This window comes from Leishmania martiniquensis, chromosome 15 (genome assembly GCF_017916325.1).
Source record: "Leishmania martiniquensis isolate LSCM1 chromosome 15, whole genome shotgun sequence".
NCBI lineage: Eukaryota > Euglenozoa > Kinetoplastea > Trypanosomatida > Trypanosomatidae > Leishmania > Leishmania martiniquensis.
The window spans coordinates 568264-594591 of record NC_090150.1 but is presented as its reverse complement, the minus strand read 5'-3'; the positions used below and the strand labels follow the sequence as shown (position 1 = coordinate 594591).

The following is a 26328-nucleotide window of genomic DNA, read 5'->3' as shown; positions in this document are numbered from 1 at the left end:
CGCCGCGGCTTCGCTGCGCTCGCGGGTCTCATTTCTCCTGTAAGCAGACTTCTGGCCAGGACCAGCCCTCGTCCCCCTCCCGGTGCGTGGAGCACACACCGCCGGGGACGCTGGTCGACAGAGCACGCCACTATCGTTTTATGGGAGAAAGCACACACAGACATTAGGCTGCTCGCGGGACGGGCAAGGGGTACATACGGGCTCCGCCCGCGAGTGCGCTTATACTTAGTGGTGGGCCCCTCGCTGCGCAGTCCGTGTAGGCAGTGCCACCCGAACACCACTCACGGGGCTGGTGGGGTGTCGGCGCCGTCTGCTCCCTAACAGGATGGGGGGAACTAGGGAGCCGCATGGCAACACGTTGACTGGGCGCAGCCATATTTACTTATGAATAAGGAAAGCAATCAACCGCTTACAGAATAATCAACGCTCACAGTTTGCAGCAACGGTGTAGCACCGGGCTGCAGTTACGAGTTCAACGAGAAGACACAAACCATTTAGGAATACGGCGCAGCCAATCGTTACGGGACAGACAGCAGCTTCGACGGGCACCCTCACTGCCGCTACCGGGGGCCTGTCAACAACCTCCTGGGCGAGCGGGTGGGCGTTTTTTCCCCGAACTATTGTGTTAAAGGTGATGGTGGCGTGGAGGGCGAGAGGGCTTCGCTGCTTCACCAGGTATCCACCGTTTGCGCACAGAGCACTCATGCGTGTGCAGGAAAGACGGTGGGAAACGCAGAGGGAGAGAGTCATCATCCCGCGCACACAAGGTGGCGTCCACGCGTGTCCGGTGCAGTGCAGCCTGGTCGGCGAGCCGGGCCTCCGGTTCACCTCCGCCCCATCCGGCGGGGCAAAAAACGCATCGAGCTCTGCTGTCCAATTGGCAAGCGCACCCTACATTACCCGACACGCTCTAACCTCACACGGTTGAGCTTTCCTCTTCGCGTACGCGTGCGTAGGTCTGAGAGTCTATGTGTGGGGACAGAACAGGGGCTAGAGTTGCCTGCGTGTCGTTGAGCATCCGCCTCTTCGCCCCCTTTCTCCAGCCATTGCACGCTTTGGTCTGCCACCTACGCTGTGGTGACGACGGCGGCCTGACCTTCGTGTCACTCCCTCTCTTGTTGCGTCGGCTAACCCCTTTTGCAGCAACCTTGTTTCCCTTCGCCACCAAGCTGCCCAGCAACCTCAACGACGCTTGCGCCACCCCCCTCCCCCCCCCACACACACACACGCACGCACACATGCGCGCAGCTGACCCCTTTGCGTACTGCTTAGCCGTAGTGGTGGTGGTCGCAGAACCCCTGTGAGTGCAAGCTGAATCGTTATCCTCGCGGTGACACGCAGCAGAGGTGCGCGAGTTCCCCCGTTCACCTATCGCGCTACTTTCATCGACGTCTTTGAGAGAAAGCACGCCGGTGCCTTTGGCTTGCTGCACCCCACCCCCATCGTGCTCCTCCCCCTCCCGCGCGCAACAATGTTGCGGAGGTGTCGACGATTCAGCCCTGTGTACGGCTCCGTGTAAGCCCTCTTGGAGAGGATGTTCAGCACCCCCGCCGACGACAGCGGCGCCCACTGCTGCAGCATTTGGCTTTCCTGACCTCTCCGCCTCGCTTCCTCTTCCTATGGCGGAGATGGGCACCAAGTGCCCTCCATTGCACTCTCGAGCATATACCGGCCCCCTCCCCTTCCCTCATTCCTCTCTATCACACACACACGCAGATTTCAGTCATACTCGTGCACACAGGCACCTGTGTGCGGCCTCTCTCTCGGTGCCCGGCCACCGTATCTTTTGATTGCTTAGCTCACCTCTCGGAGCCGCTCCGGCAGCCGCTGCGGGGCCGCCATGACGGCTCGTACATCGTTGGTGGCCTACGTGGTCGGCTCCTACCTCGTGTGTGGTCTCTTCTTGGCTGACTATGCCAACACGTACCGCGAGTTCTACCCGGCGATGGTTGCCTTGGCGAACTCCTCTTCGTTTCGGTTGATCATCGTCAATACCGCTATCGCCTTCACCGTGTTGCTGTGGATGGCGCTGCAGCTGTGCTTCTTCGGGCAGCTGAACACGTCGGAGGAGACGGCCCTGCTCACTTCTTTCACGCTCTACATGGTGGAATGCGTCGTGGTGCCGCTGTACATGGACCAGCCAATCATAAGTTTCACCAGCTTCTTCTTCCTCTTCACGCTCGCGTGGCGTGTACTGCACAAACTTGCCTCGGAGCGTGTTACGACACTGTCGACGGTGCAGATGACGTGGAGCTCCGCGACGCGCATGCCGGCGTACCTCTGCTTCGCGATCATCTGCGACGTCGGGCTTCTGACGTGGTTGGTCAAGACGCGGCCGGAGCTGACGGAAGAGCGCGCGTCCGTACACTACTCTATGATGCTGATCTACATGCTGCTGCTGAGCTCATCGTTGCGCAGTACGGTGCAATTCGCCAGTCTGTTTCTCCTCCGCGGTCAGCACACACTTCTTCCGTTTGTCGCGGACGCTGTCACGAGTATCGCGGAGTCGCTGCTGTTCGTTGGTGTTTACGCGTACATTTTCTACAAGGCAGCGCTGCCGCTGCTGCTCCTGCGCGGGTTTGTGGGGCACGTGCTGCGGATCTTCGAGAAGACATCCGGGCTGGCTGAGTTCCTCGTCTTGGCTCGGCGAGTGCGCAACGACATGCCGGACGCCACCGCCGAGGATCTGGCGCGCGACGTGCGGTGTACCATCTGCTACGAGGACATGGTGCCTGGTGGGGGCACGAAGCGGCTGCCCTGCGGCCACTGCTATCACATCGACTGCCTCGAGCGGTGGTTGGAGGGTCACTCAACGTGTCCGTACTGCCGGGCAAACATCATGCACATGCGCGGCGGCAGCGGCGCGACGGCTCCACCGGCCGAAGAGGCAGAGGCCGAGCCGGCGCCAGCGGACGTGATGGAAGGCGCGGTGGCCCCACAGACTCAAGAGGGAGCTGCTGCAGCCGCAACTGTTGCAGCGAACGATCTCTTGCGTACAGGTGAGGACGCCGCGGCTCAGCAGCAGCAGCAGCAACCCGAGACCCCCGACGACATGGAGAAGGAAGTTAGGGAAGCATACGAGTGGTACAAGCAGCAGCTGCGCTCTTCGTCGCCTGTGGCAAGCGTCCCTGCGGCGGCAGCCGGTCGTCCCATTGCCGCGTTTGCAGAGAGTGGCAGCTTGCATGGCACGGCGTCGCCTGCCGCAGACAGATCAGCGGCCCCTGCGGTGACCGCCACGGCAGCACCTGAGACGACGACACAGACAGTCGCTCAGCTCAAAATGAGGGCGTACGAAACATATCACAAGCGACTACGGGAGGCGGAGAGGGAGCTGCACGTCGCTCTGCAGCTGGCCGAGGAGGTGGGCTACGAGCCGTGAGGGAGGGGACCAGGCGGTTCGCTTCTTGGCTGAATGGAGCGTGTCGCAGAGTCCGCTTCTCCTCGGGGCGGGGTGCGCATGAAGCGATGTCGCGCTGGCACACACAGAGACAGGCAGATTCATGTAAAATATGAGAGGGTCTAGAGTTATAGCCGGCGAATGAACGACTGCGCTCTCTCGCATCCCCTTTCGCACGACTCTGCTGGCGAGTGTAAGGACGCTCCTACACTGGTGAGCTTCGGCGATCTGCTGCACCTGTTGTTGTGTGTGTGTGTGCTGCTGCAATGTTGGGCTCCATCGGACTATCATATTCAAAATAAAGGTAACCGCCACGAGCCGAGCATGCGGCAGCAGAGCCCAGGAACATCTCCGAGAGGAGGGCAGCGTGTGGCGGCGCGCTTCCACGCGCAGGGGGATATCTGCGAAGGGTTTAGGCTCTCTGCTCGCTCTCCCTTTCTGCTGTAGGCCCGTACAGCTCTGCTTGCGCGTGTGCGCAGGCGTCTGTATCGCGTGTGTTTCTCTCAACGTGTCGTCCCTTTTTGCTGCGGTGTTGCTTCTCTCTCCCTGCGGCACTTTACGCCCTCCAAACACGCACGCACACACGCACACATACACACTGAAAGGTACGAGAAGCCGGTCGCTATCATGCTGTGCACTTCTCGGGCACTCCTCGCCTCGCTGCGGTATCGCAGGCCGTACTGGATGCTCTTCCTCAAGGGCGCCGACAACTGGAGGATCTACACGGTTATTCAGCAGCCAGATCACCAGCGTACGGAGATGCTGTATCAGGCGTGGCTCGGCGGTCTCGACAGGCCGTACGTGCGACCGAAGTGCATGGCGCATCAGCCGGTATGGCTCAGCAAAAAGCGCCACCTCCTACAAAAGGCACGCCTCGAGGGCCCCGAGACCTCCATGGAAAAGTACGTTCTGGAGTGGTATAAAAAGTTTCACTCCTTCCAGGGGACGGAGCGGCCCACCACAGAGGACCTGCACACCGCCTTCGACCTCGTGGAGCGTCCGCTTGACCTCAGCTACGCTTGCCAGATCCTCAACCAGTGCAGGAACCACTTCTACACTCCTCTCGGTGATGACTCCTTCGAGATTTTCCTCGAGGCGTGCCTGCGGGTTGACCGCAAGGACTGTGCCGTCTACGCCCTCGAGCATGCGGAGGAGCTCGGCTTCTGTCACGTGAGCGACAACTGCCGCCGCTACTTGGCCGGGGAGCAGTCGTGGTATAAGCGATCGCCCGTGGACCTTCTCTACTACCCACTCGAGGAAAACGCACAGCGCAACGCGGCCGTTGCGTCCGGCGACGAGGCCTCTGCGGCGCCTGCCTTTGACGCGGTGGGAGGGACTGAGGAGGCGGAGAGACGGCCGCAAACAAGTGCGCCCTCCTCGGCGACGGCAGCCTCTGCGACGGACAGCGATGAGGCAGACGTCGCGGACGACGAAATTGCGCGACTGCAGGCGGAGCTGGAGGCTCTTGAGAGGGAGATGTCAGAGGGAGAAAGCGGCCCTGACAAGAGCTGAGGTGACACGACAGCGGTGCGGTGCGCTGTCGTTGGCAGGTTGCGTGCAGCTCTTTGTTGCTGTGTGCGCCCATGAGTCTCCTGCAGCGCTTGTTGCCGCACGGATCGCCGTCTGCGCGGGTCTCTGTGTACCAGTTTCGATGCTTGGTGTTGTTGCTCGTCCCCAACCCCTCTCCTTACAGCCTAAGCGCCCTCACGGTGAAGCAAAGCACATAATAGCGAGATACGATGAGAAAGGTCTGTGTGCGTGCGTGGATGAGCGGCGGTAACGCGCCCTTGTGACCGTGGTCGCATGTGCGCGTACGCGAGCCATGGATGCGTCGACGGTCAGCCTCTCCCTTTCTTACTCACACCACGCCTCCAAGCCACCCGCGTGCACGTGCAGGGGAGGCAGATCCGCCGGACACGCGTAGTGTATTCCATGACGATGTTCAACCGCTCATAGGTATGCCTCTCTACGCCCTTTTTCACCGTCCCTCTCGCCACGCGTTGCTCTGTGTCGTCGCCCTTCACCATTCCTTTGCTCGCCCGAGACAGTTCTTACCGCGCCGCACGTGCCCGAGTCCGCTACGCCCCCGCTGCAGCTGCGCTCTCCTCCCCCCAGGCGCTCGTCTACCTTTCCCACTGCCTTTTTCCGTGATGGAGGTTGAGGTGGTGGGGTGGTGCGACTACATCGTGCCTGATGTGCTCGCCGATGTCCTCAAGGGGATCGGAGGCCGCACCGGCATGCGCTGGGGCGTCATGCCAACCCATCAGTATTGGTTTCAGCCCCCTAAGTTGCATGTGGCGCTGTGGGCGGTGGCCATGGTGCTCTGCGGGGTGCTGCACCGCCAGTCGCGCGGTTTCCGCTCAGCAGCGATCGCGCGACTCCACATGGCTGGAGTAGGCCGCTCACTGAAATGCTCCCTCAACCGGCTGATCGCTTATATGCTGATGGGGTGCTTGGCGGCTCAGGGCTTGAGCAAGGCATTACGACCGAAGCCCCTCGTGCAGCTGGGGTGGCTCCTGATGCCCTGCCACCTATTTACCGGGATGTGGGCCTACATCTTCATGCGCGATAAGCCGCACCAATACGGAAACGGCTGCTACCTCGCCTCGCTGCTAGTAGACTGGGTCTGGTGCCCGATCGGGGCGCTGGTGCAGCCCGACTGGGGCGATCATCAGTATAGATGGGAGGGCTACGTCTTTTTCCTGCAGCATGGGCTTCTGGTCCTGGCGCCGCTGTACTTTGCCGCCCGCTACGACACGCTCGGGCTTGACTGGGCGCACCTATGCCACCTCACGTGGGTCCCCGTGCTCGTCAATTTCGCCTTCTTTACTCCCTGTAGCCTTCTCCTAGGACTGAACGTAAACTATCAACTCGCTCCGCCGCGTCTGAGCAGCAGCGCGCCTGCCGCACTGAGGGCTGTGCTCTACCGCCCGGTGTTGATGCCAGTGTTTGTAGCGCTGTCCATCACTGCCAACATGGCCATCCGCCTGCTGGGCAAAAAGATCGGCGGGTACTACATATTCGCTCAGAAACTTACAAAGTTCGATTAGGGCGTGCGAGCGTCGCCGATGTTCCTCTGTCGCTGCCTGCCTCACACCCACTGTGGCCGGGAGGCGTGGCGGGGAGATGTGCGCACAGGTGGACATACGGAGCGCTGTGCAAGCCGCAGCCCAAGTAAAGCACACAGAGAGACCCCATGAAGTGCCATGGGGTACAGGTGTGATGTGCACACGCTTGCATGAGAAGCTTGCACCTGCTCGGCGTGCTGGCCTCTCCCCTCTCGGCACACAGCATTGGATCTGCCGCAGTTCCCATCACATATATACATACTTACATATATACATATACATGTGTGTATATGTATATGTATTGATATATATATATACATATATATATATGTATATGTGTGTGTAAAGCGAAACGGTAAGAGCGAACCCACGAAAAATAAAGAAAACGCGCAACAAATGTGCGGCAGATATGTGCGCCCATACGCATATGTACATGTGAATACATCAGGTGGATATGTGCGCGGGGCTTCCCGCCTACGTACAGGGTGAGATCCAAGAGCGGGTGTCAGGGAGACGCGCGTCCACAACGCCCTCTTGTACACCTATATGCCTCGTACCCTCCCCCTCCTCCATTATTTGCGCGTGCCCTGTGCTCTCGACCTCTGGACACCTATTGCCATCTGTTGCTGTTCTCAGCACTCAACAGATTCACAGCTGGCCTCTGCACAGTCGTGGCACCCCTCCTCCCCCTCACCTCCCTTTGTGTGTGTGTCCCTGTTGGCGCCAGCCTCACGTACCTTGGAGCGCTCGAGCTGTCGTTGCTGTGTGTGTGTGTGATTGTTGTCAGGTCTCCACATTTACTCGTCGTTGGGAAGCGTCCTTCGGTGTCGCTGCCCTGCTCAGAGCGTCTCTGTCTCGCTCCTCTCACGTACTCCTCCCTTACGCCTCCGAGTAGAGAACACCATGGTGTACGCACTGCTGGAGCTGCCCGCTGGCGTGGCGCTGTTCAAAGTGGACGGTGAACGGCGCAAGCTGAAGGCGCTGTTGCACTTCAAGAGCACCGCCGACGCTCTCGAAACAACGGCACAGCTTGTGAACGGTGAGCTGTCGAAGCCGGTGCGAAAGTTTCTGAAGAAGAACTACCTGGAGAAGGAGGTGTCCGAGGAGTTGGCGGTGGCCGATGCAAAGCTTGCGAAGGCGATCAAGGAGACGCTTGCCATCCCTTGCGTCTCTGGCGAGGACACGCTCCCGACCTTCCGCGCACTGAAGGAGAACATCGACAGCCTGCTCGAGAACGTCTCGGCGGAGCAGCTGAACCAGACGGCACTTGGTCTGGCGCACAACCTCAACCGCTACAAGCTCAAGTTTTCCCCAGATAAGGTGGACATGATGGTCGTGCAGGCCGTGTCGCTCCTGGAGGACCTCGACAAGGAAATCAACAAATACGCCATGCGTGCCCGCGAGTGGTACGGCTGGCACTTTCCCGAGCTGGGCAAGACTGTGAACGACAACGTGGCCTACTGCAAGATCGTACTGGCCATGAAGACGCGCTTCAACGCCCGCGACACAGACTTCTCTGACTTTCTCGAGGAGGAGGTGGAGCAGAAAGTGAAAGAGGCGGCGATGGTCTCAATGGGTACGGAGATTGCGGAGGAGGATATCGAGAACATCTCGCGCCTGTGCAGCGAGGTTGTTGCAGCCTCAAAGTACCGCGAGCAGCTATCTACGTACCTCTCTTCCCGCATGCAGACCATCGCCCCGAACCTGACGACAATGGTGGGAGAGCAGATTGGCGCCCGTCTCATCCAGAAAGCCGGCTCGCTGCTGACACTTGCCAAGTACCCCTCTTCGACGGTGCAGATCCTCGGCGCTGAGAAGGCCCTCTTCCGCGCCTTGAAGCAGCGCCAGGCTACTCCAAAGTACGGCATCCTTTACAATGCCTCTGTGGTGGTGAAAGCGGCCCCGGCGCAGAAGGGCACCATGTCCCGTGTGCTCGCCGCCAAGGCCTCGTTGAGCGCTCGCATCGACTCCTTCGGCGAGGGCGACAACACTCCTGCCATAGAGTACCGCAGCAAGGTGGAGAACCGCCTCAAGGCCTTTGAGGAGGGCATCACGTATGGCAAGAGCGGCAACGCTCGTGGCGCCGGCGCTGGCATTGAGCAGCGCCGTAGCTATGGCGACAGCCAAGGCGACGGATTCAAGCGCCCGCGCATGAACACTAGCGGCTTCAGCAACGAGCGCGGCGGCTTCTCCGGTGGTCGCGGCGGGGGAGGCTTTAAGCGCTCGCGCCAGGAGAATGGCGGCCACTAAAACTGTGAAAGCGAGAGAGTAAGGAGAACACCACTGCTGCGCGTGCAGCACGGGAGAGGCGATCAGGTCGGGGTGGGGGGTCGTAGCGGAGAGGTGGCGCATGCGCTCCGCAGATGTTCGCCCAGTGAGGTCAGCAGCGAATCTCTGATTGCCCTCAACGGGTGGGTGTCTGCTTCCCTTCTTTCCGTTTCCGCTTTGTCCCCCTCCTCGTAGCACATGTGGACAAACAAACACACACACACACATGCATGCACACAAGCGCGTGAGCATGCCTGCCTTTGTGCCTGTCTAAGGGCACCATCGGATGCAGCGCTTGCTCCGCCCTCGTGGCTGTCGTGCTTCTTTGTGTCTTCTCCCTCATCCATGTCTCTTCGCCCTGTTCTCCACGCGCAACCCCCCCTCCGCGCAACCGCGCGCCCATGTGGGCAAAGGACGGTGTGGCTGTCGCTGGTGCCCTTTGGCTTCTGCGTCTCCCCCTCTCTCTCTCGCGCGCGCTCCTCGATGAGGCTGTGATGGCGATGACGACGGTCGCCCGCCTTCTCCCGAAGTGCTCACCTCCTTTGTTTCCTTTTGTCGGTTTAGTTCCTCTGTTAAACTCCGCGATAACTCTGTAACGGCGTTCGCTTCCTCATGTTGTGACTGTCTGGCGACTGATGTGGGTACACTTATCTGTGTGCAGGTGTGTGCCTGTGTGCAAGTGCTTACGTGTGTATGTGTGTGTGCGTGTTGAAAAATAGGCGTTTTTTTTTCGAGCGCAGCCGACCGAAAAGTTGAAGGTATAGCTGTGGCGAGCGGTCGAAGTTTGCGCAGCCCTCGAATGTGCACCGCCTCCCCCTCCCTCCCTCCTCCCCCTCCGTGCAGCTTTGCCCTCGCACACGCACACACGCACACCTGTACGCCAGCGCATCAGTCGTCTCGCCGGTTTTGACTCCTGTAATGCCTCTCTTTTTCGTTGTGAATGCGACCCGCACAAAAAAAACGCTGAATAAGATGTGTGCGTGCGTATGTGACCCAATGCTTCCTCTCCCCGGCGGCGCTCTGGACGTGAACCCGTTGGTGCTCGTTCTTCCATTCTCCACCTCCTCGCCCCCGTCCCCACCCTGTACCATCCACAGACGCTGTGGCAAGGACGTCATGGCTGCTGTGCACTCATTGGATGTCACTCGGAGTATCAGGTGCAGGAGGTCAGGATGAAAGGGAAGGGGGAGGGGCGAGGGCTGGGTGGAAACTACCGGCCGCTCATGATACTAGGGGCTGCGCGAGCTAAGATGAGGTGATTCATGCGTATGTGTGAGCGTGTGTTTGTCGGGGGTGGAGGGTGGGGACTTTACGTGGCGCGCCGGTCGCACGCACAATTCCGTATATGCGGCGGCGTGTCGTGTAGGTCCCCACCCAGAAAAGCGAGAATAGCCAGCACTGGTCGCCGTCTTGGCGACCAAGACCCTCGAAATGCACGCGCGCACAGACACACACGTGCCCAGACTCTCGTGCCTGCCTCTTCCCTTCACATGCTTTACAACAGCCTCTCCCCTCTCTGTCATTCTCGCCCTCGCTTTCCACGCGCATCGTCGCTCTCTTCACGCCACCGATGCTGCCGCTGCTGCTGGTGCGGCGGCAACCTTTCGCTCTGTGAGCTCCTTTTTTGTTGATGGTTGGGCACCTGCGTGCCTCTGCTCCTCGTATGCGCATGTGCACACACAGAGAAGGTCTGGTGCAGCGTGCGCGCCATGCTGGGCGGTAGCCGACGGGCCTACCAGGCGGCCTTCTTCGATGGTGGGTCGTTGCCGCGCAAGTACATCTCACTAGGGGGCTGGTGCGGCCCAGCGCTGATGCTGGGGAAGCTCGGCCTGCGGACGGAAGCATATCCGTTCGATTTCAGCCGCGTCACCCTTGATGGGCTGATACACTTCATTCGAGACGGCTTTGCGGAGGGCTTCTACCCTCCTGGGCCGCCGCCGTACCGGCCGGAGTGTGTGGGTCCGTGGGTGCTCTTCCGCGGGCAGCACACCGCTTTTGCCCACTTCGACCTCAACGACCCGCGCGTGCAGGCGCACTTTGAAGTAAAGATGCGCCGCTTCAACGCCGTGGTGGATGCGCCGGGGTCGCGCGTCACTTTTTTCCGCACTGTCACGGCGCGGCACCCGCAAGAGGAGTTGGCTCTCGCCCTGGATCTGGAGAAGACTGTGGCGCGGCGCAACCCGTCTCTTGACTTCCGTGTGGTCTTCATGGTGCACGACCAGGGACTGCGCGCCAGCGCCGTGCAGCTGGCCCCACTCTCGCCGCGGGTCTCTCTCTGGGCGCTGCAGTACCGCGGCTTACCTGGCGACACCCTCTTCGACCGTACACACACTGCCTACCATGCCGTCATGCTGCACAGCGTCTCGGAGGACAACTGGTCTACGATCAACGTAGGTGTTGCCCCTTCACCGCCAACGATGATGACGTCAGCAGAGGGATGGGATCTCGAGCGTAAGGTCCTTCTGTGCGATGGTGCAGTTCGCACTGACGACGTACCCTTCCCCGATCTCACCGTAGAACGCTTCCCGTGGCGCAGCCACGACAACTTAGCCCTAATTGACGGCGTCGCCAGCGTGGGTGGCACGTGTGCTGGCATTGGTAGCACAAAGATGCTCGCAGACATGTCCACTACGCTGTATGTGGGGAGGCAAGCAAGGCGCAAGTGTCGGTACTGCGGTGACGCCACTTATCATGCTGCAGGGCGGCCCTTTCGAACGGACCGCCCTTTCACCGACGAGGAGGATCAACTAGTGCTCATCCACCTTTACAAAATCCTCACCGGCGGGGACAAGATAGCGGCAGTGGAGGCTCTCGCGCATGAGATGCGGCGTGGCACGTACGAAGTAATCTGCCGCATTCAGTACTTGACGAATTCCAGCACAAAGCTCACAGACTCCATTGACCCCACCGGCCCCTCCGACTCGTAAAGTTTCCACCCGCCTCACCGGCGGAGCCCGCTGTGCGTGCACATGCCCACTATGGTTCCCAAGCAGCTCTACGCATCTCCTTCCCCTCCCCTCGCTCTGCGGCAGCGTGTGCGCGGAGAACGGCAAGCGGGTAAAGACTTGACCCGCCAAAAAGTAAGGAGCGTTCAAAATCTTTCACGTGTGATGTCGTCTTCCACACTCTACCGCAGTTCACCAGCGCATGCGAACACGCCCGTGGATGTGCCTGAGAGAGCAGCAGCCACTTTCGCACGTGCTGCTCCTCCTTTCACGACGTGGGTCCGTTTTTGCGGCGACGCAGAGCACACGGGGGCTTAGCTCCACTACGGGCCGCCGTTGAACAAGACCCACTGCCGTGTGGTGGTGCGCAGCAGCTCGTGAGAGACACGCGCTTCAGCGATGCGCCGAAATCAGTCGTCGGAGCATCGCCTCTGCCGCCCGCTCTGCCCACCTCACACCCGCGCCCGCGATGCCGGCCACCGTGTGGTGCATCCCGCGCAAGGGCGGATCCAGCTCCCCCAGATCAGTAGGCAGAGTGAGGCCCGGGCGGCATACGCTTGGGTCACACGCTGGCGCTTCGCCCATCACTTGGATGGTGCAGACGCGCCCGTTGTCGCAGCTCGCATCGGCGCAACACCGCACAGGACCTGTCCACCGACATCAGCAGCGGGCCGTCGCCCTGGCATCTCCTCGCGTCGCAGGCGCTTGGCCCTTGCCAACACTGGAAGTGGTTCGGCGTCGGTGGGAAGAGAGAGAGGGGGCCGCTTGGATGCTCCCCACAAAGAGAGGAGGGGAGGGGGCCCCTGATCTCCCCCCTGCCACCCACCCCACCCCATACCGAGCTGCCACGCGCACAGAGGCGGCGCGACCCCTGCGTATAAATGCATCATCTGCACCGGTCACCTCCTCTGCTTCCACGATCGTCGGCCACCTCGCCGGCACTGGTGTCTTTGGCACGCGGTACACGCACACAAACACATACACACATACAAGCAGCCGGCGCAGGAAGGGCAACTGGCCGGCCCCTCCCCTCCCTCCTCACTCCACTCCACTCTCTTCCCCTCCAGTATCACCGGCATCAAAGACCGTGCGCAAGAGGAGAACAAGATAAACTGCAGAAGCTATGGCGTGCAGCTCCTGCTCCGCACCCGTGGTGGTATGCGACTTGGGCACAGGCACCACTCGTCTCGGCTACGCTGGCAATGCTGAGCCAACGTTTGTCTTTCCTACCACATGTGCTTGGCGAGAGAGTATGTCTGCTGATTCCTTCTCAGTGGGGAACGAGGCGGCCAAGATGGTGGGGCCCGGAGTGCAGCGCCGCAGCCTTCTGGAGCACGGGCTGGTGGCCGACTGGGATGCCATGGAGGAGTACTGGCGCCACCTCTTCAACAGCTACCTCTGCGTCGAGCCGCAGGATGTAGGCATCCTGCTGACCGAGGCGGTGGCTACTCCGTACGAGCAGCGAGAGGCGGCCGCAGAGATTTTGTTCGAGAGCTTCGGGGTGCCGCAGCTGTGCGTCGGCTTGCAGGTGCTATTCGTGCTTAGCGATGTTGGAGACGGGTGCGACACAGCCTTGGTGGTCGAAAGCGGCGCTGGTGTGACGCAGGTGGTGCCGGTGGTGTCGGGCTACGCCGTGGCGAGCGCGGCCCGCCGTTTCCCCGTGGCTGGCCGGGACGTCACGCAGTACGTGTTGAGCTGCCTGCGGGAGCATGAGCGCGGAATCGAGGCGGAGCAAGCGCTGGCAGTGGCGGAGCGGGTGAAGGTGCGTTACGGCTATGTCGCGAAGGACATCGCGCACGAGTTCGCGCTGGTGGACTCGAAGTTGCCTTCCTACGTGATTCGCCACACGGAGCTGCATACGCGCACCGGGGCCCCGTACTCTGTTGATGTGGGCTACGAGCGATTCCTCGCGCCGGAGATGCTGTTTCAGCCAGATTTGCTGGCCGCCCCATCGGCCGTCAGCGACTCCGCGTCAGGTGGCCTCCCCGCCGTGATCGACCGCGTTGTGTGGTCCTGTCCAATGGATTGCAGGAGGCCGCTGTATTCGAACATCATTGTCTCCGGCGGCAACGCACGCTTCCCGCACTTTGCGAAGCGGCTGCAGCGTACGCTGCAACATCTCTTGGTCGAGCGCGCCAACGGCGCCATGGCCGCCCCCGGTGGCTTTCCGGAGCGACGTGTCGAGTATGAAGTCAATGTGCGCGATCACTCCTGGGCAACGCATGCCGCGTGGAGAGGGGCGAGCGCCTTCGCTGCGAGCCCAGAGTACGCGAGGGCAGCCGTCTCGCGGGCGACGTACATGGAGTATGGCGCCTCCGTGATGCGCCAGCACCGCATCTAGCGCAATGGCAGGGCCGGAGAGGCGGGCCCGTGTGCTCGCCAGCCTTTATGCCGACGCTGCATCTGGGTGCTGCTCTAAGCGGCGGGCTACCGCTGCTGCATTGCCCGTCTCCTCACACCAACAAACGAAAGAGAAAAGAGAAGTGAAGGCGCCAGTGAACGGAAATGTGTGTGAAGGGGCTTAACAGCGCTGTGCAACACCCAGCAGCCGATCACACGTATCTTCTACTCCGTCTTGCGTTGGCACGTCTCATGCCTCCCCCTCTCCCTTCTCTTCAGGAGCTTCGTCAGATGGAGCCGTGGCGGACAGCGAACCTCTTCACACCAGCAGAAGTGCAATGCGCCTTTGCAACACTGCACCGGAGCGCGGAGGCTCTTTACGGTCACTCGGAAACGAGCACCCTGCTCCGCCCCTTCGTTCATCGGCGTGGTGGCGCAGGTGGGTATCGCCGCGATCACATCGAGATCCCACTGCACTACATGTACGAGAACAACGCTGTGTACCAGCAGTTTCCTGTCGAGTTGCAGGTGCCCTGCTCTGGCTTGCATCAAGCCGCTCTGGACTATGCACAGAAGGCGCTGCAGGAGCCGTGCGTCTCCTCAATTGCCCGCGACGGGATCCTTCACAACTTGGGCCGGAAGTCCGTGCTGCGGGTGCTACGGTACCCAGCAGGCTCTGGATGCCGACCGCACGTCGATCCTGGCCTGTGCACAGCCCTTCTGGTGGGGTCGGCAGGCGGCCTGGAGGTAAGCACGACTGGCTTGGTGCTGGCACCCTTCGTTAATCGCCCGGGGGGCCACACAGGCCCTGTGACCTCCTTGCCAACACTGACGCACCTTGAAGAGTCGAACACACCAGGTACGCTTCCGCACTGGGAGCCGGTCCTGACGGCGCACGCCGGAAAGGCCATCGTCATGGCAGGAAATATCCTTGAGGCTGTATCTGGAGGCGCCATGCCTGGTGTGTGGCATCGTGTGCACCACAGCTGGCACTCTTATGGATCTAGGGCAGATGGGCAGTGCAGCTCATGTACCCACGCTGCAAGTACCGCGAGTGGGACCGAGGCGGACACGAGCAATGGCAGCGTGCCCTTCCGATTTAATGTCATCGTTGAGCTGCGCCCAGCAGAAGCGAAGCGCTGGTACGCTGCCGTGTCGCAACGGCCACCGCTCTCCTGCGTATCCGCTGCGCCATCCGTTTCTTGAGGAAGTGAGTGGCGGGCTGTAGGCGAGTCAACCGTCGCTGCCTGTCGGTGGCGGTACTTCGTGCGTTCTCTGCACAGAAGCCTCGGCGGCCCGGACATTTGTAGAGAGAAGCGCATACACGCACAGTGCCATACTTGTCGCGATGGCGTATCAGTGGGTGGCCCCGTTGCGCCGCCTGCGTCACCACCACCACCACCAACTCCAAGCGTTGGAGCCTTCCAGCTCTGAGGATGGCGCCGGCGGTGGCGTGTTTGCGTGAAGCTCTCGCTTAGGTTGTGCGAGGGGTGGCGCTTTCAAGACATGCCCATCAGCGTGCGGCTGCCCCCCCTCAGCCCTCCTGCCCCGGCTCGACTCGGCTTCCCATTTTTTCTCTCCATCACTCCGTCTGCGCCGGCACCTCCCTCCCCCCTTCCCCTCTTTCTCTGCGTGAGTGTAACCGTAAAGGGTACGCCCTTGGAACGTTCGTGTTGATAGCCGCGCTACATCTCCTGCGCGCGCCGTTCGCCCCCCTCCCCCATTTCTCACACACCCCTTTACCCGTATCCTCCACGAAGGCGTCGTACGCCAACGGCGAGCCGCCCCACAGCGACCGTGGCAGCATTGTATCTGATCATGCAAAAAAGTACCCCCGTGCGCCACGCTGGCCTCTCCCGCCCGTCGCGCGACAGTGCCACCATCCAGCGCAGCGCTGTACGGGCATCGGCTGCATATCAGCAGCGGATGCAGACGCAGCAGAGTGTCTTGATCGCCAGGGCCACCGACGGCACCACGTCCACTCTGGAAGGCAATGCGGATGCACCGCCATCGGCGCTTGACACGTGGAGCGGGTTCCTCACCTCGCAGTGGGCAGAGGCGGTGAAGGGGCAACTGCAGGTGCCATCTGGCGCGGAGCATGTGGACCCTCCCTCTAGTGCCGACCTGATCAGCTGCCTGCAGAGCGTTGTGTCTCGGCAGAATACGGTGGTAGCGCAGCTGCAGGAGCGGCTGCTGGCACAGCGGGCCATGGAGGAGAAGGACTGGGAGCGCAAGAAGCACTGCTCTCAGTCCAACTCCGCCGAGGGAGAGCAGGAATCTCTCAAGGATTCGAAAGATGAGGCGATGACGGCGGCGAGCAGCAGCGCTGCTGGCGAAGCGGCTGAGAACACGCAGGTGTGCGTGCTGCTTTCTCGCGTGCTGGAGCCCGCGCGCAGCCTCTGGGCCAGTGCCGTTTCGCAGCACTTCAGTATGGCGGAGGCGCGCAAGTCTAGCCCTAGCAAGCGCACCCAGTCTTCCGGCAAGGCCGCCGCCGGCGTCAGGGCCGAGGGTGCGATCAAAGAGGAACGCGTCGGGCTGCCACCCATCGCACTGCTATTCCGCTGTCTTGTAGACGGGATCAACGCTGCGGACTCGCAGGAGATCATCGCCAACGCGGGGGTGCTGCCCTTCTCCGCCTGGGACAGCGGCGTGCTAGGCATCGACCAATTGGGCATCCTCACAGTATTCGGGCGTCATGTGCAGGCGCTTCGTACCTTCCCTGGCATCGTACCCCCTTTGGAGACACTGCGCGAGTACTTCGCCGACTTACACCCTCAACAGCTCACCACCTTCTACCCATGCGGAATCTTGGACAGCACGTTGGAGCTGGCGGAGGCGCAGATGGATGCGTTCTTACGTGTCGGTGACGAGACGGAGCAGGTGGCTGCTCTCCTGCGCGAGGGGCTTCACCCCTCGGTGCGCCGACTCCTGTACGCCCGTGCGCTGCAGGTGCCGCTGGCGGTGACAGACGGCAAGCCAATGTTCCTGCCGCATGGGGAGCTCATGACGAACCACCTGCGCCACGGCCTCGCGCGCTACCTCACCTGCTCCTCTCGGCAGGCGCGCGACAAGGTAAAGCGGCGCTTCTACCACCGCTATTCCTCGGCGAAGCAGGAGGACATCGCGCGGCTGCTGCAGCGCCTCGCCCTGGATGACGTGTTCGCCAGCGTCGGCGACAGTGATAAGTATTTTGTGTACACTGACGACGCGGAAATGCTGTCAGCGTCGATGGTGGTGGATCCCAGCCTGTTGGACCCGAAGATGGTGCAGGCGCTGAAGCAGTTGGGCAGGCCGGAAGCCCAGCTCGCGAGCTACATTACCTACCTCCAGTACCACGAGAACGAGCTCATGAACCAGAGGGCCCCGCCTTGCGGCTTCGTTCCCGTGGAGGGCTTCAGCTTCCTACAAGGTGCCCTGTGCAACGTGACGAGCGATACGGTCGAGCAGTACGAGCTGGCGACAGCAATGATAGCGCAGCTGTGGTGCCGAATGCAGGGTCCCACACCGGAGCTCTTCCAGTGCTGTCTGCTCTTTGAAAGCCTCGTGCAGCAGCTGGCACTGCCGGCCGTCCTCCACGCCACGCGCGATCTGCAGTATCCGCCGCTCATGCTGGCCATGCAGTGGATGCTGACGGGCTTCGCTGATCTCCTCGACGCCGCCGAGGTGCTGTCCTTTTGGGACCTCGTGTTGTCCTACCACATGCGGGAGATGCACCGCCGCAGCCCACTGTCATCGCCCACTGGCCTCGCCAGCACCGGCCCGCGCGACACCACAACCCCGTGCGCGCTGTGGCTGCTGCCCATGTATGCGGCAGCAATCTTCGTAGCGCGAGCCCCACTCGTGGAAGCCTGCCGGAATGCGGCAGAGGTAGACGTGGTGTTTGCGACGGGCCACCAGCTGCGCACTCGCCCACTTCTGCAGGGGCTCATCTTTAGTGAGTGACTCTGACAAGGGTGGTGGCGGGGCACTAGTGATGCTGACGCCTTCAACGGTGACATTGTGCGTGCGCTATTGAGGGCGGGACGCCCCTCCTCTCCTCGTCTTTCTACCGAACCCTCAGACGGCCCCCTTCGCTTTTCAAACTCCGCGTGGTGATCGCAGCGCCCCCCCCACAGCACACACACACACACCATCACCACCACCACCCTCTGCTCCGTTGACTTTGTGGTGCCGCTATTTGAGATGCGCACGCAGGAGCCCAAAGAAGGGGTACGCATCTGCGCATTCACACATGTGTGTTTCCGCTGCGTTAGGCGGGCTTGTCTCCATGCCGGGTCGTCTGTGTTTGGGGTGTGCTCGTGCCCGCTAGCGCTCGCCTCTTCTGCTGCCCCGCCGCCGGGCACACTCTACGCCTCCCTGCCCCTCCCCTCTCTCTCTCCCTGTCTGTCTGTCTACACACTCGTTTTCTTTTTCCAACTCCTTCTGTCCCTCCCCCCTCCACATACACACACACGCACGCACGCACCGCTGATGTGGTGTGGTGTGGATGCTGCTTGTCGTGCGCGTTTCGTACTGGTGTGCACCCACCGTTCATGTTGAGTGGACACGTTCGGAGCACCGCTCTCACGCCTCCGTGGCACTTCTCTCGGTGTAGACGACTAAGCGAAACGCCAACGCGCGCACAGCCGAAGAGAGAAGACACGCCAAAGTATTTCGCTTGCAGCGCGGCAGGCGGACAGGCCGCTGATAATGGTGTCGGCATCTTCGAAAAGGCGTAGCTGCGGCTCACCGCCTCCGCCGCCAACGCCATCGTTGTCCGGGACGCACGGCGTCGAGGCCTTACGGCAGGCTGTCGAGGTGCAGGAGGCCCATGTCCGTCTCCTGCGCGCGCGCAAAGAGGCGCGAGAAGCGCTGCTGCGTCACATTCAGCGGCTGCTGGCGACCGGCGACTCGATTGAGTCACACGATGCGGTGGTGCATCGTGTGCGACAGGCCGAGGCGGAACTCCACAAGCTTCAGCATGCAGAGAAAGAGGAGGATGTGCCGGCGTTGACACTGGGAGCGGATTCGACGCCGACTTCCTCGCTTTCATTGACACCCGAAGTGGCGGCTGCCGCTGCTGACGCTAGCGCAGATCCAATAGCTCGCATCTTCCACAGCGGCGTGGAAGCACAGCTGGCTGCGGTGGCCGAGCCACCGCACAATCTTTGCACGTCGGTGCAGGCATCATGCTCGTCGAAGGCAAAGAGAGGCATCAGAGAAACGAAGCTGCACGAGGCTGGCGAATCCCACTGGGCGGGCCCCACAAGTGCCTCCTCCCTCTCGGCAGGCGTGTCGCTGCTGCCGCGTAGTGCTGCGATGACCGCCCTTCTCTCCCTCTCCGCATCGCGGCAGGAGGCGGGCCGCACCGCGATGCTCGCCGCCCTCAGCGCTCTCGAGCTTTCTCTCAAGGGCAACAGTGGCGCGACTGAAGAAGGCCGTGACGTTCCCAACGTAGAGCCGGCCTGGCTGCGTCAAGAGGAGAGTGGCAACGACGACAATGACGAAGCCGAGCCCGATGGCGAACCGCCTCGGGGGAGGGCTGAGAGTTGCGGCGATAGCCCCTCCGCGGCGTACAGTGACGACTTTGAGTGCGGCAGCAGCGGCAGCGGCTGTGCCGACGAGGATTAGGAGATGGCCGGCTGACATCTTCTTACCCCCTCCCTTCCCCCCCTCCACACACACACGGGCGCACATACACAACCCCCCCCGCCCTCTTTCTCTGTAGCGCCTTGGGCATGTGCCCACGGCTCTGTGGGCCGGCGCACAGTTGGAGCTGAGAGTGGGCGTAGGTGAGAGGGCTTTGCTTTCTTGTCGAGGCCCCACTGGCCAGTGCCACGGAAACCGTATGCTTGCGAGCTCACGAGCAGCGCAAGAGGACATCAATGACAGGCCAGGCACGATCCGCAGGGGAGATAGAAAGATGAACACAGCATGTCGCCCCCCATTGCCACCGGGCTGCGATAGAGACAGGATGCGCAGTGGAAGGAGACGCATATCGGCGCAAGACAGCCGTCAGGACTTGGTGCCCAAGACATGCGTGCCACTGCCGCTGCACATCTCCTATAAGGTGTCGGCGCTTCACCCCGGGTGCCATCATGCCCGCACAAAGCTCCTCCTCACTCCCCTCTTTTCCCTCTCATCCCCTCACCCAATCCTCCCACCTTTTTGTTTGTATGGCGTGCGACGGTGCGACAGACGCGTGAGGGTGGCTGTGCGCCGTTACTTGGAAGTCGGGCAATCACCCCTCCCCATCCGAGGACGGTACGGTGCACTAAGCCGCGGGTCGCCGAGGCGTAACTGCGCACCGACGCAGACACGGAAGACGACGCGCGACAGCGCCCTTCCTCTTCTCCGCCACCCTGCGCACCTTCATGCGCCGCCCTGCCGGTGCACCTTCTGGTTGACATTGACCACACGTTAGGACATCCCATCTGCCATTACATGGAGGGTGGCACGTCCGATTCCACAGGGTGCAGTAGGGCTTCTCTTCTGTCCGTGGGGAAAGGGGCACAGTGGCCGCTAAATCACGTTGGCGGCCGCACCACCCGCGTGCGGCTCCGGCCTCATGTTGCGCCATTCCTGTCACATGCGCTGCTGCATCGCCTGCTGGACACCAGCGAGACACGGGTGCACGTGTCTCTCTACACGCGCCAGAGTGCCGCCTACTGCGCCGCCATAGCGCATCAAGTGCTTCTGCCGGCCCTCGCACAGCACACCGGCAGCTCGTTGGACATACTCCTCTCTCGAGACTTGTTTCGCGGGCTCTACGGTGGGCAACACTGTGGGCGAGGCGCGTTTGAAGCGATGCATTGGCTGAGCGCACGTCCCAGTCTCCTACCGGAGGGCAACTCCGCTGATCCACGGCAGCCATTAGGAGCGGCAGAATCCTGCGAATGGCGCAAAGCAGTCCTCGTGTCGCCAAGTCCCCTCACCACGTTGCTCATCGATGATCGCTGCGCGAACTTCTGCGTGACAGAACTGGGCACCGGCCACGGTGTGCTGGTTCCATCTTACTACGATGCACTGAAGTGCGCGGCGGATGGCTGCCCCCGAACACCGCCGAATGACACCCTCAGCAGCACTACCGACTCGAATGCGGACAGCCAAGGCGCTTGGTTGTGTAGACGCTGCCGATGTCGTGGCGCGCCTGATAGACGTGGTGGAAGCCTTTGTGCACTGCTGTCACACCCCTCGCGGTACCATCGAGGAGATGTGCGACGGCTACGCCGGCGCTTCTAGCACGGATGAGCGAACTGCTTCTGCGACGCTTCGGGCAACAGCGACGCCGCGACCGCCGATAGATGCGGTGCTGAGCCGCTTCGACTTCTTTGATCGCTCGCCGCTCTACCGACGTCGACGGAACACATTCCATGCAGACCCTGAGCACCTTCCGCGCAGCTTCTTTACGAGCTGGCGCCTGCCGCCCCTCCCTTTTTTTCTCCCCTCGTAGGCCCGCATCTCCTCTATAGAGGCGTGCGTGCTTCGACCGATGCCGGCGTGCAAATTTTTTTCTGTGGAACGAGTGGCTCCCCATCGCCCCCCCCCATACCTTTGGAGTCGCCATTGCTCGCGCAACGGCGGCTGAGCTACGCCACCCCCCTCACCCGTCCCTTTTTCTGCATTCCTCTGCTTTTGTGGCCGGCGCGTGGGAGATGGCGCGCTATTCGACATACACACACATAAATAGTTGTCCGACTCGCTGGGCGACCCCGAGCAGACACCACTTTCGTCATGCCCGTCACCATCAGAGAGACGCATGCGCGTGTCTGTGAGGTACGCCTGACGCAGTGGGGACCTGACCCCTCGAACCAGTGGAAAGGGGCTTCTCGCCCACCCCAGCGCTCCCTCGATAGACTCCCTGGCCAGCCTGAGTATTCCTCCCTCCTACCACCCCTCCTTCCGCCTCGTCTCGCATCTGCTGCTCAGCGTGACGTCCCTGACACGCACTCCAGTGTGCTTTCCAGGACACACGCGCATGCCTACCCGCACTCGCAGCCTACTGTACTCACAGCCGAGCCCATCCAGCCTGTTCGCTCTGCCTCATCCCGCAGGTCTCACGAAGACGGAGGCGCAGAGGAAATGGCGTCGCTGAACAACAACAACATCCGCGAAGACGCCGTCTTCAAGCGGCGGGTGAAAGATGTGCTGCTGTGCTATGGCGGTACCGGCGGCTTAGTGAACGTCCTTATCGACTTCGACGCGCGCAATGCGGCCGCAGTCCGCCAGCAGAGCCGATGGACGGGCACCGGCGCTGACTCTTCGTGCGCCGATGCTGGCCTCAGCTATGAGCAGTTTCTGCTTTTTCTGCGGGACTACGGCGTCGAGCTAACCCCATTTGAGGCTGCTTATCTGTGCCGCGCCTTTGATGACCACGGGTCCGGCTTCATCAGCGCCTCAACCTTCATGCGGCATCTCACCGGCCTCAACGAGCGTCGACTGCGCGTCGTCAAGAAGGCGTGGCAATCACTGGAGAAGCGCGGAGGCACCTGTGGAGAGGTCTCTCGCGAGCTCCTCCTCTCGACATATGCAACAGTGGCGGCCGAGGGCGCATGCGCTGCAGCGAGCAGCGGTGGCGCGGACGACAGCGTTGCGCACGGCGCGCTCGCCAAGGCGTCCTCCTCCTCTTTCCTGCGAAACGCGCTGGCGTCGACTTTCGGTGGCGCTGACAGAACGCGTGAGCACCTCAAGGAGGCCTATATGACCTCAGTGATGGGCCGCAGCCGCGACCTCAAGCAACGAAGTGACGCCTTTGCTGATGGTGCAGACGTGGAATTGGGCGAGGCAGCAGACCGCATCTCGTTCGCTGACTACCTTGCCTTCTATGCCGGCGTGAGTCCACAGTTCGCTACGGATGAGGCCTTCGTCACCCACGTGCTGCGGTCGTGGGCTGCCGACGATGCGGCACGCCCGACGTTGAACGAGACGGCGCGCGAGTGGGGCCCTGACGGCGATCCGCTGGCGCTCGAGGGCCCCCGCTACGTGAAAGATGCGCTGAATCGCGAACTGGGCGTATCCTCCAAGTCCTACAACTATGGCCACATGCAGCGCAAACATCCCTATGTGGAGCCGCTGCCGCCTCTTAACCGGCCTAACATCATGGTTACCACAGTGCAGCAAGCGTACGCCCCCTTCGATGAGGCAGGGAGGACTCTGGCCGACCCCCTGGTGACGCGGCGCGGCCAGTTGGAGTAAAGCAAAGCCAAACGCAGAGATACAGCGCTGTACAGACGCGGCAAAACGTCGGCTCGCTCTCTCTCTGCCCCCCCGCCCGCCTCTCCAACTCCGCCCAGGCCTCCCTCTCCTTTCCTCTCTGTCTGAGGTTGCGTCTCTGCCACTCGCATGCGGTGTCGTGCAGATGTACAGTATCCCTCCCCTCCCTGGGCACCACCATCGCTATCACCACGAAGACTATCACGACCATCATTCGCGTAACGGTAGCGTCCATTCGCCTGCGCCACTGTGCCGACGCATGTGGGATTCTCTATGCACGAACGACTCTCTGCCTGCCGCCCTATGCTGTGCTTCTCGGCGTTCGATATATATACATGTGTGTATATATATGGCAGCGTAAGTTGGCAATGTGCAACGGCACCGCCGCCCTCCCCCCTCCCCCGCACGGCTGCCAAACCCTTTCATCGCGGCCACCTGCACTGTCCTTCTTTCTGCTGCGGCCCTTCGCACAGCATTTCGAGTGCCTTTTCCTCTCGTCTTCATCTGCACGCAATACTCTTCTAAACCGCTGCTCATCCCACGGAGGACTGCCGTGAGGCGCGCCACGCTCCTCTCTCTCTCCATCGTTCCCTTTCGCTTCATCGCCGCTGCCACAGCAGCAGCAGCAGTCTGCCGCCCCTCAAAGTTGTTCCCATTCAGCTCCTCCTCCACGACCACTGCCGCTGAAGCAAAGAAAACGGGCGCGTGCACAAACGCACCTCCCTCCCAAGTGGACGCATAGAGGTAGATCAACACAGATCTGTTCCAGTAGCAGCCGGCATGAACATACCCCTCAACACAGTTAAGGTACTGCGCCACGTGCCTCTTCCCGATGACGCAGGCGTGCTCTACACCAATGCCGCTGTGCTGGACATGGGCAGCCACACAACCCGGCTTGGTTTTGCTGGGGATACGGCACCGCGCATGCGGCAGCGCACATGCGTCTTAAAGGGCAAGGCCACCTTCTCGGACGCCTTCAATCTGTTGGACGATGTTGCCGACCCTACCGCTGCGACGGCGGTTCTAGAAAGGGGCGTCATTGTGGACTGGGAAGGGTACGAGGAGCTCCTCAGTCGTATCGTCCGAATACTGGACCTTGGAAACGTCGAGAACAACACCCCGCTCCTAGTAACAGAGAAGGCGCTCGTGCCGATGCATCAGCGGCAGAAGATCAGTGAGATACTCTTCGAGACGCACCAAGTTGCCGCCACAAGTTTTGCGTTAAGCCCGGTGCTGTCGCTCTACGCCTCCGGGCTGAGCAGCGGTGTAGCCGTAGAGCTGGGGTACGATCAGACCCACGTTGCGCCAGTCTTTCAAGGCTTCTCGCTCTTTCATGCAACGCACTGCCTCGAGATTGGTGGTGCGCACCTCACACAGCACTTCACCTCTCTCATGTCTGCCGTGGCGAAGAAGCACGTGCCAGTACTGGAGAGCATGACGCCAACGCAACAAGAAAGCATGTGGGACTACATTAAGGAGCGCCACTGCGTCGTGGCCGAGGACGCCCAGGCCTTTGCCGAGATCAGTCGTGCATGCGCTATGATGGGCAACTCCGGCTCGCCACCAGGAGGCTCGCACAACGAAGAGGATCAGTACCGGGAGGAATGCGTGCTGCCCGACGGCACTGTTCTGCCCATCAACGGCGGCGCTCGATTCATCCCTGGCGAGTGCTACTTCCAGCCGTCACTCTCGCCGGCGCTTCAGCACCAGCGTGACCAGGCCAACGTAGTCGATGAGGTGTTGCTGCGCACGACACACACGCCGGTGGGTATCCCGAATCTCGTAGTGGACGCCATGCAGCGCTGCGACCACGACTTGCTGCCAACGTTTGCCTCCCATATCCTTCTAAGCGGTGGTGCTTCGCTGCTACGCGGACTGACGCAGCGCGTGGAGATAGGCGTGCAAGCCTGCCTTGACAACACCAAAGGCGCCCCCAGCGCGGGTAGCGCACGCGTGTACGCGGATGTGGAGCGGCGCGACGCCGCCTTTCTCGGCGGCTCGATTTGGGCATCCTTGCCGGCGGCGCAGGCGCTGTGGGTGACAAAGGCCGACTACAACGAGGTTGGCTCTATGGCTGTAGTGCGCGGCTGCTTTTAGACCTGTGAGCGGGAGGGAACACACAGACACCAGGAGAGAGCCGCGCCCCTCCACCACCATCCCTTCCCCAGGGTGCGCGCTCTGTGGGCTCTTTCGCTACACGTCGTCGCTCTTCGAGCCCGCTCACCTCCACCCGCCCCCGCCCCGCCTACATGCACACACCGTCCACCACCACCACCCCGCATCCAGCCGATGTATGTAAGGAAACTTCTGGAAGGGAGAAGGGGCTCACCGTGAAAGGTGCCAAAGTGCATCTGAGAAGCTCGCCCCGGAGCAGCTGGGCCACTCATTCGTGTCGAGGTGCCACCGGCGACGCCGCCCCCCGTCCTCCCTCCTCCGCACAATGCAGCAACAACAGAAAATAAGAAATGATTATGTACAGGCTTTACCTCTCCTCGGCGCGCTCAATTATGTTAAGCACCTGTGTGTGTGTGTGTGCGTGCGTGCGACATGGTGGTGCGGACGTATCCGCTCGCTGGTGAGCATCTCAAGGACGCGCCTATCGTCATCGCGGCAGCAGCAACAGCAGCATTAGGGCATATCGATGGGCAGCAACGAAGGTAGCCGGCGCGCCGGCGCACATCCGTTTTCCTGCTATCAACTTGCGCACGGACTGGAGCACGCAACCTGCCCTCACACCTCTCCCATGAGCCGAGACGAAGTATGGGGGAAGTGTGAAGGCCCCCTCTCCTCAGCTGTTGGTATCCGTGAGGGGGGATAAGAGGGTCGGCGGAGCGGGCCGGCGCCGCCTTCCTCCGCCCCCCCAGACACGCAAGCACCTTGGCGTTGCCGCTGCCGCTTAGCGCGTTCCCACTCTCGGCTCGGTTTTGTCTCCACTCCCTTCTTTCCTCGTGATGGCTGTCAAATTCTTTCAATCCTTCACCGTCCCTGTCTCCTCCTTTCCCGGATCTCTCTTTCTCTCTCTCGGTGGCGGCGGCGGTGTGCCCGTTTCGACGCCGGCGCCGCTGCTCGGCAGGACCCCGGAAGAGCCACCCGCAACACCACACCAGAACTGCCATCA

The 26328-nt window shown here is 61.6% G+C and overlaps 11 protein-coding genes across 11 annotated transcripts; all 11 read left to right on the top strand.

Moving 5' to 3' along the window:
* Positions 1 to 1840: 1840 nt before the first annotated feature.
* Positions 1841 to 3379, top strand: LSCM1_06982 (uncharacterized protein; the record flags this gene model as incomplete). Its single annotated transcript, XM_067324378.1, has 1 exon — positions 1841 to 3379. The coding sequence occupies one exon, from the start codon at positions 1841 to 1843 to the stop codon at positions 3377 to 3379; it is 1539 nt and encodes a 512-aa protein (XP_067180049.1).
* A 645-nt stretch (positions 3380 to 4024) lies between these two features.
* LSCM1_06981 (uncharacterized protein) lies at positions 4025 to 4909 on the top strand (the record flags this gene model as incomplete). Its single annotated transcript, XM_067324377.1, has 1 exon — positions 4025 to 4909. One exon carries the CDS (start codon positions 4025 to 4027, stop codon positions 4907 to 4909), a length of 885 nt encoding a protein of 294 aa, XP_067180048.1.
* Positions 4910 to 5547: 638 nt separating this feature from the next.
* On the top strand, positions 5548 to 6447 carry LSCM1_06980 (uncharacterized protein; the record flags this gene model as incomplete). Its single annotated transcript, XM_067324376.1, has 1 exon — positions 5548 to 6447. One exon carries the CDS (start codon positions 5548 to 5550, stop codon positions 6445 to 6447), a length of 900 nt encoding a protein of 299 aa, XP_067180047.1.
* A 921-nt stretch (positions 6448 to 7368) lies between these two features.
* LSCM1_06979 (uncharacterized protein) lies at positions 7369 to 8715 on the top strand (the record flags this gene model as incomplete). The annotated part of the gene is made up of 1 exon (XM_067324375.1): positions 7369 to 8715. One exon carries the CDS (start codon positions 7369 to 7371, stop codon positions 8713 to 8715), a length of 1347 nt encoding a protein of 448 aa, XP_067180046.1.
* A 1727-nt stretch (positions 8716 to 10442) lies between these two features.
* Positions 10443 to 11660, top strand: LSCM1_06978 (uncharacterized protein; the record flags this gene model as incomplete). The annotated part of the gene is made up of 1 exon (XM_067324374.1): positions 10443 to 11660. The coding sequence occupies one exon, from the start codon at positions 10443 to 10445 to the stop codon at positions 11658 to 11660; it is 1218 nt and encodes a 405-aa protein (XP_067180045.1).
* Positions 11661 to 12801: 1141 nt separating this feature from the next.
* LSCM1_06977 (uncharacterized protein) lies at positions 12802 to 14019 on the top strand (the record flags this gene model as incomplete). Its single annotated transcript, XM_067324373.1, has 1 exon — positions 12802 to 14019. One exon carries the CDS (start codon positions 12802 to 12804, stop codon positions 14017 to 14019), a length of 1218 nt encoding a protein of 405 aa, XP_067180044.1.
* Positions 14020 to 14270: 251 nt separating this feature from the next.
* On the top strand, positions 14271 to 15224 carry LSCM1_06976 (uncharacterized protein; the record flags this gene model as incomplete). The annotated part of the gene is made up of 1 exon (XM_067324372.1): positions 14271 to 15224. One exon carries the CDS (start codon positions 14271 to 14273, stop codon positions 15222 to 15224), a length of 954 nt encoding a protein of 317 aa, XP_067180043.1.
* Positions 15225 to 15836: 612 nt separating this feature from the next.
* Positions 15837 to 17960, top strand: LSCM1_06975 (uncharacterized protein; the record flags this gene model as incomplete). The annotated part of the gene is made up of 1 exon (XM_067324371.1): positions 15837 to 17960. The coding sequence occupies one exon, from the start codon at positions 15837 to 15839 to the stop codon at positions 17958 to 17960; it is 2124 nt and encodes a 707-aa protein (XP_067180042.1).
* Positions 17961 to 18707: 747 nt separating this feature from the next.
* LSCM1_06974 (uncharacterized protein) lies at positions 18708 to 19628 on the top strand (the record flags this gene model as incomplete). Its single annotated transcript, XM_067324370.1, has 1 exon — positions 18708 to 19628. One exon carries the CDS (start codon positions 18708 to 18710, stop codon positions 19626 to 19628), a length of 921 nt encoding a protein of 306 aa, XP_067180041.1.
* Positions 19629 to 22079: 2451 nt separating this feature from the next.
* Positions 22080 to 23192, top strand: LSCM1_06972 (uncharacterized protein; the record flags this gene model as incomplete). Its single annotated transcript, XM_067324369.1, has 1 exon — positions 22080 to 23192. The coding sequence occupies one exon, from the start codon at positions 22080 to 22082 to the stop codon at positions 23190 to 23192; it is 1113 nt and encodes a 370-aa protein (XP_067180040.1).
* A 798-nt stretch (positions 23193 to 23990) lies between these two features.
* Positions 23991 to 25307, top strand: LSCM1_06971 (uncharacterized protein; the record flags this gene model as incomplete). The annotated part of the gene is made up of 1 exon (XM_067324368.1): positions 23991 to 25307. The coding sequence occupies one exon, from the start codon at positions 23991 to 23993 to the stop codon at positions 25305 to 25307; it is 1317 nt and encodes a 438-aa protein (XP_067180039.1).
* Positions 25308 to 26328: the final 1021 nt, after the last annotated feature.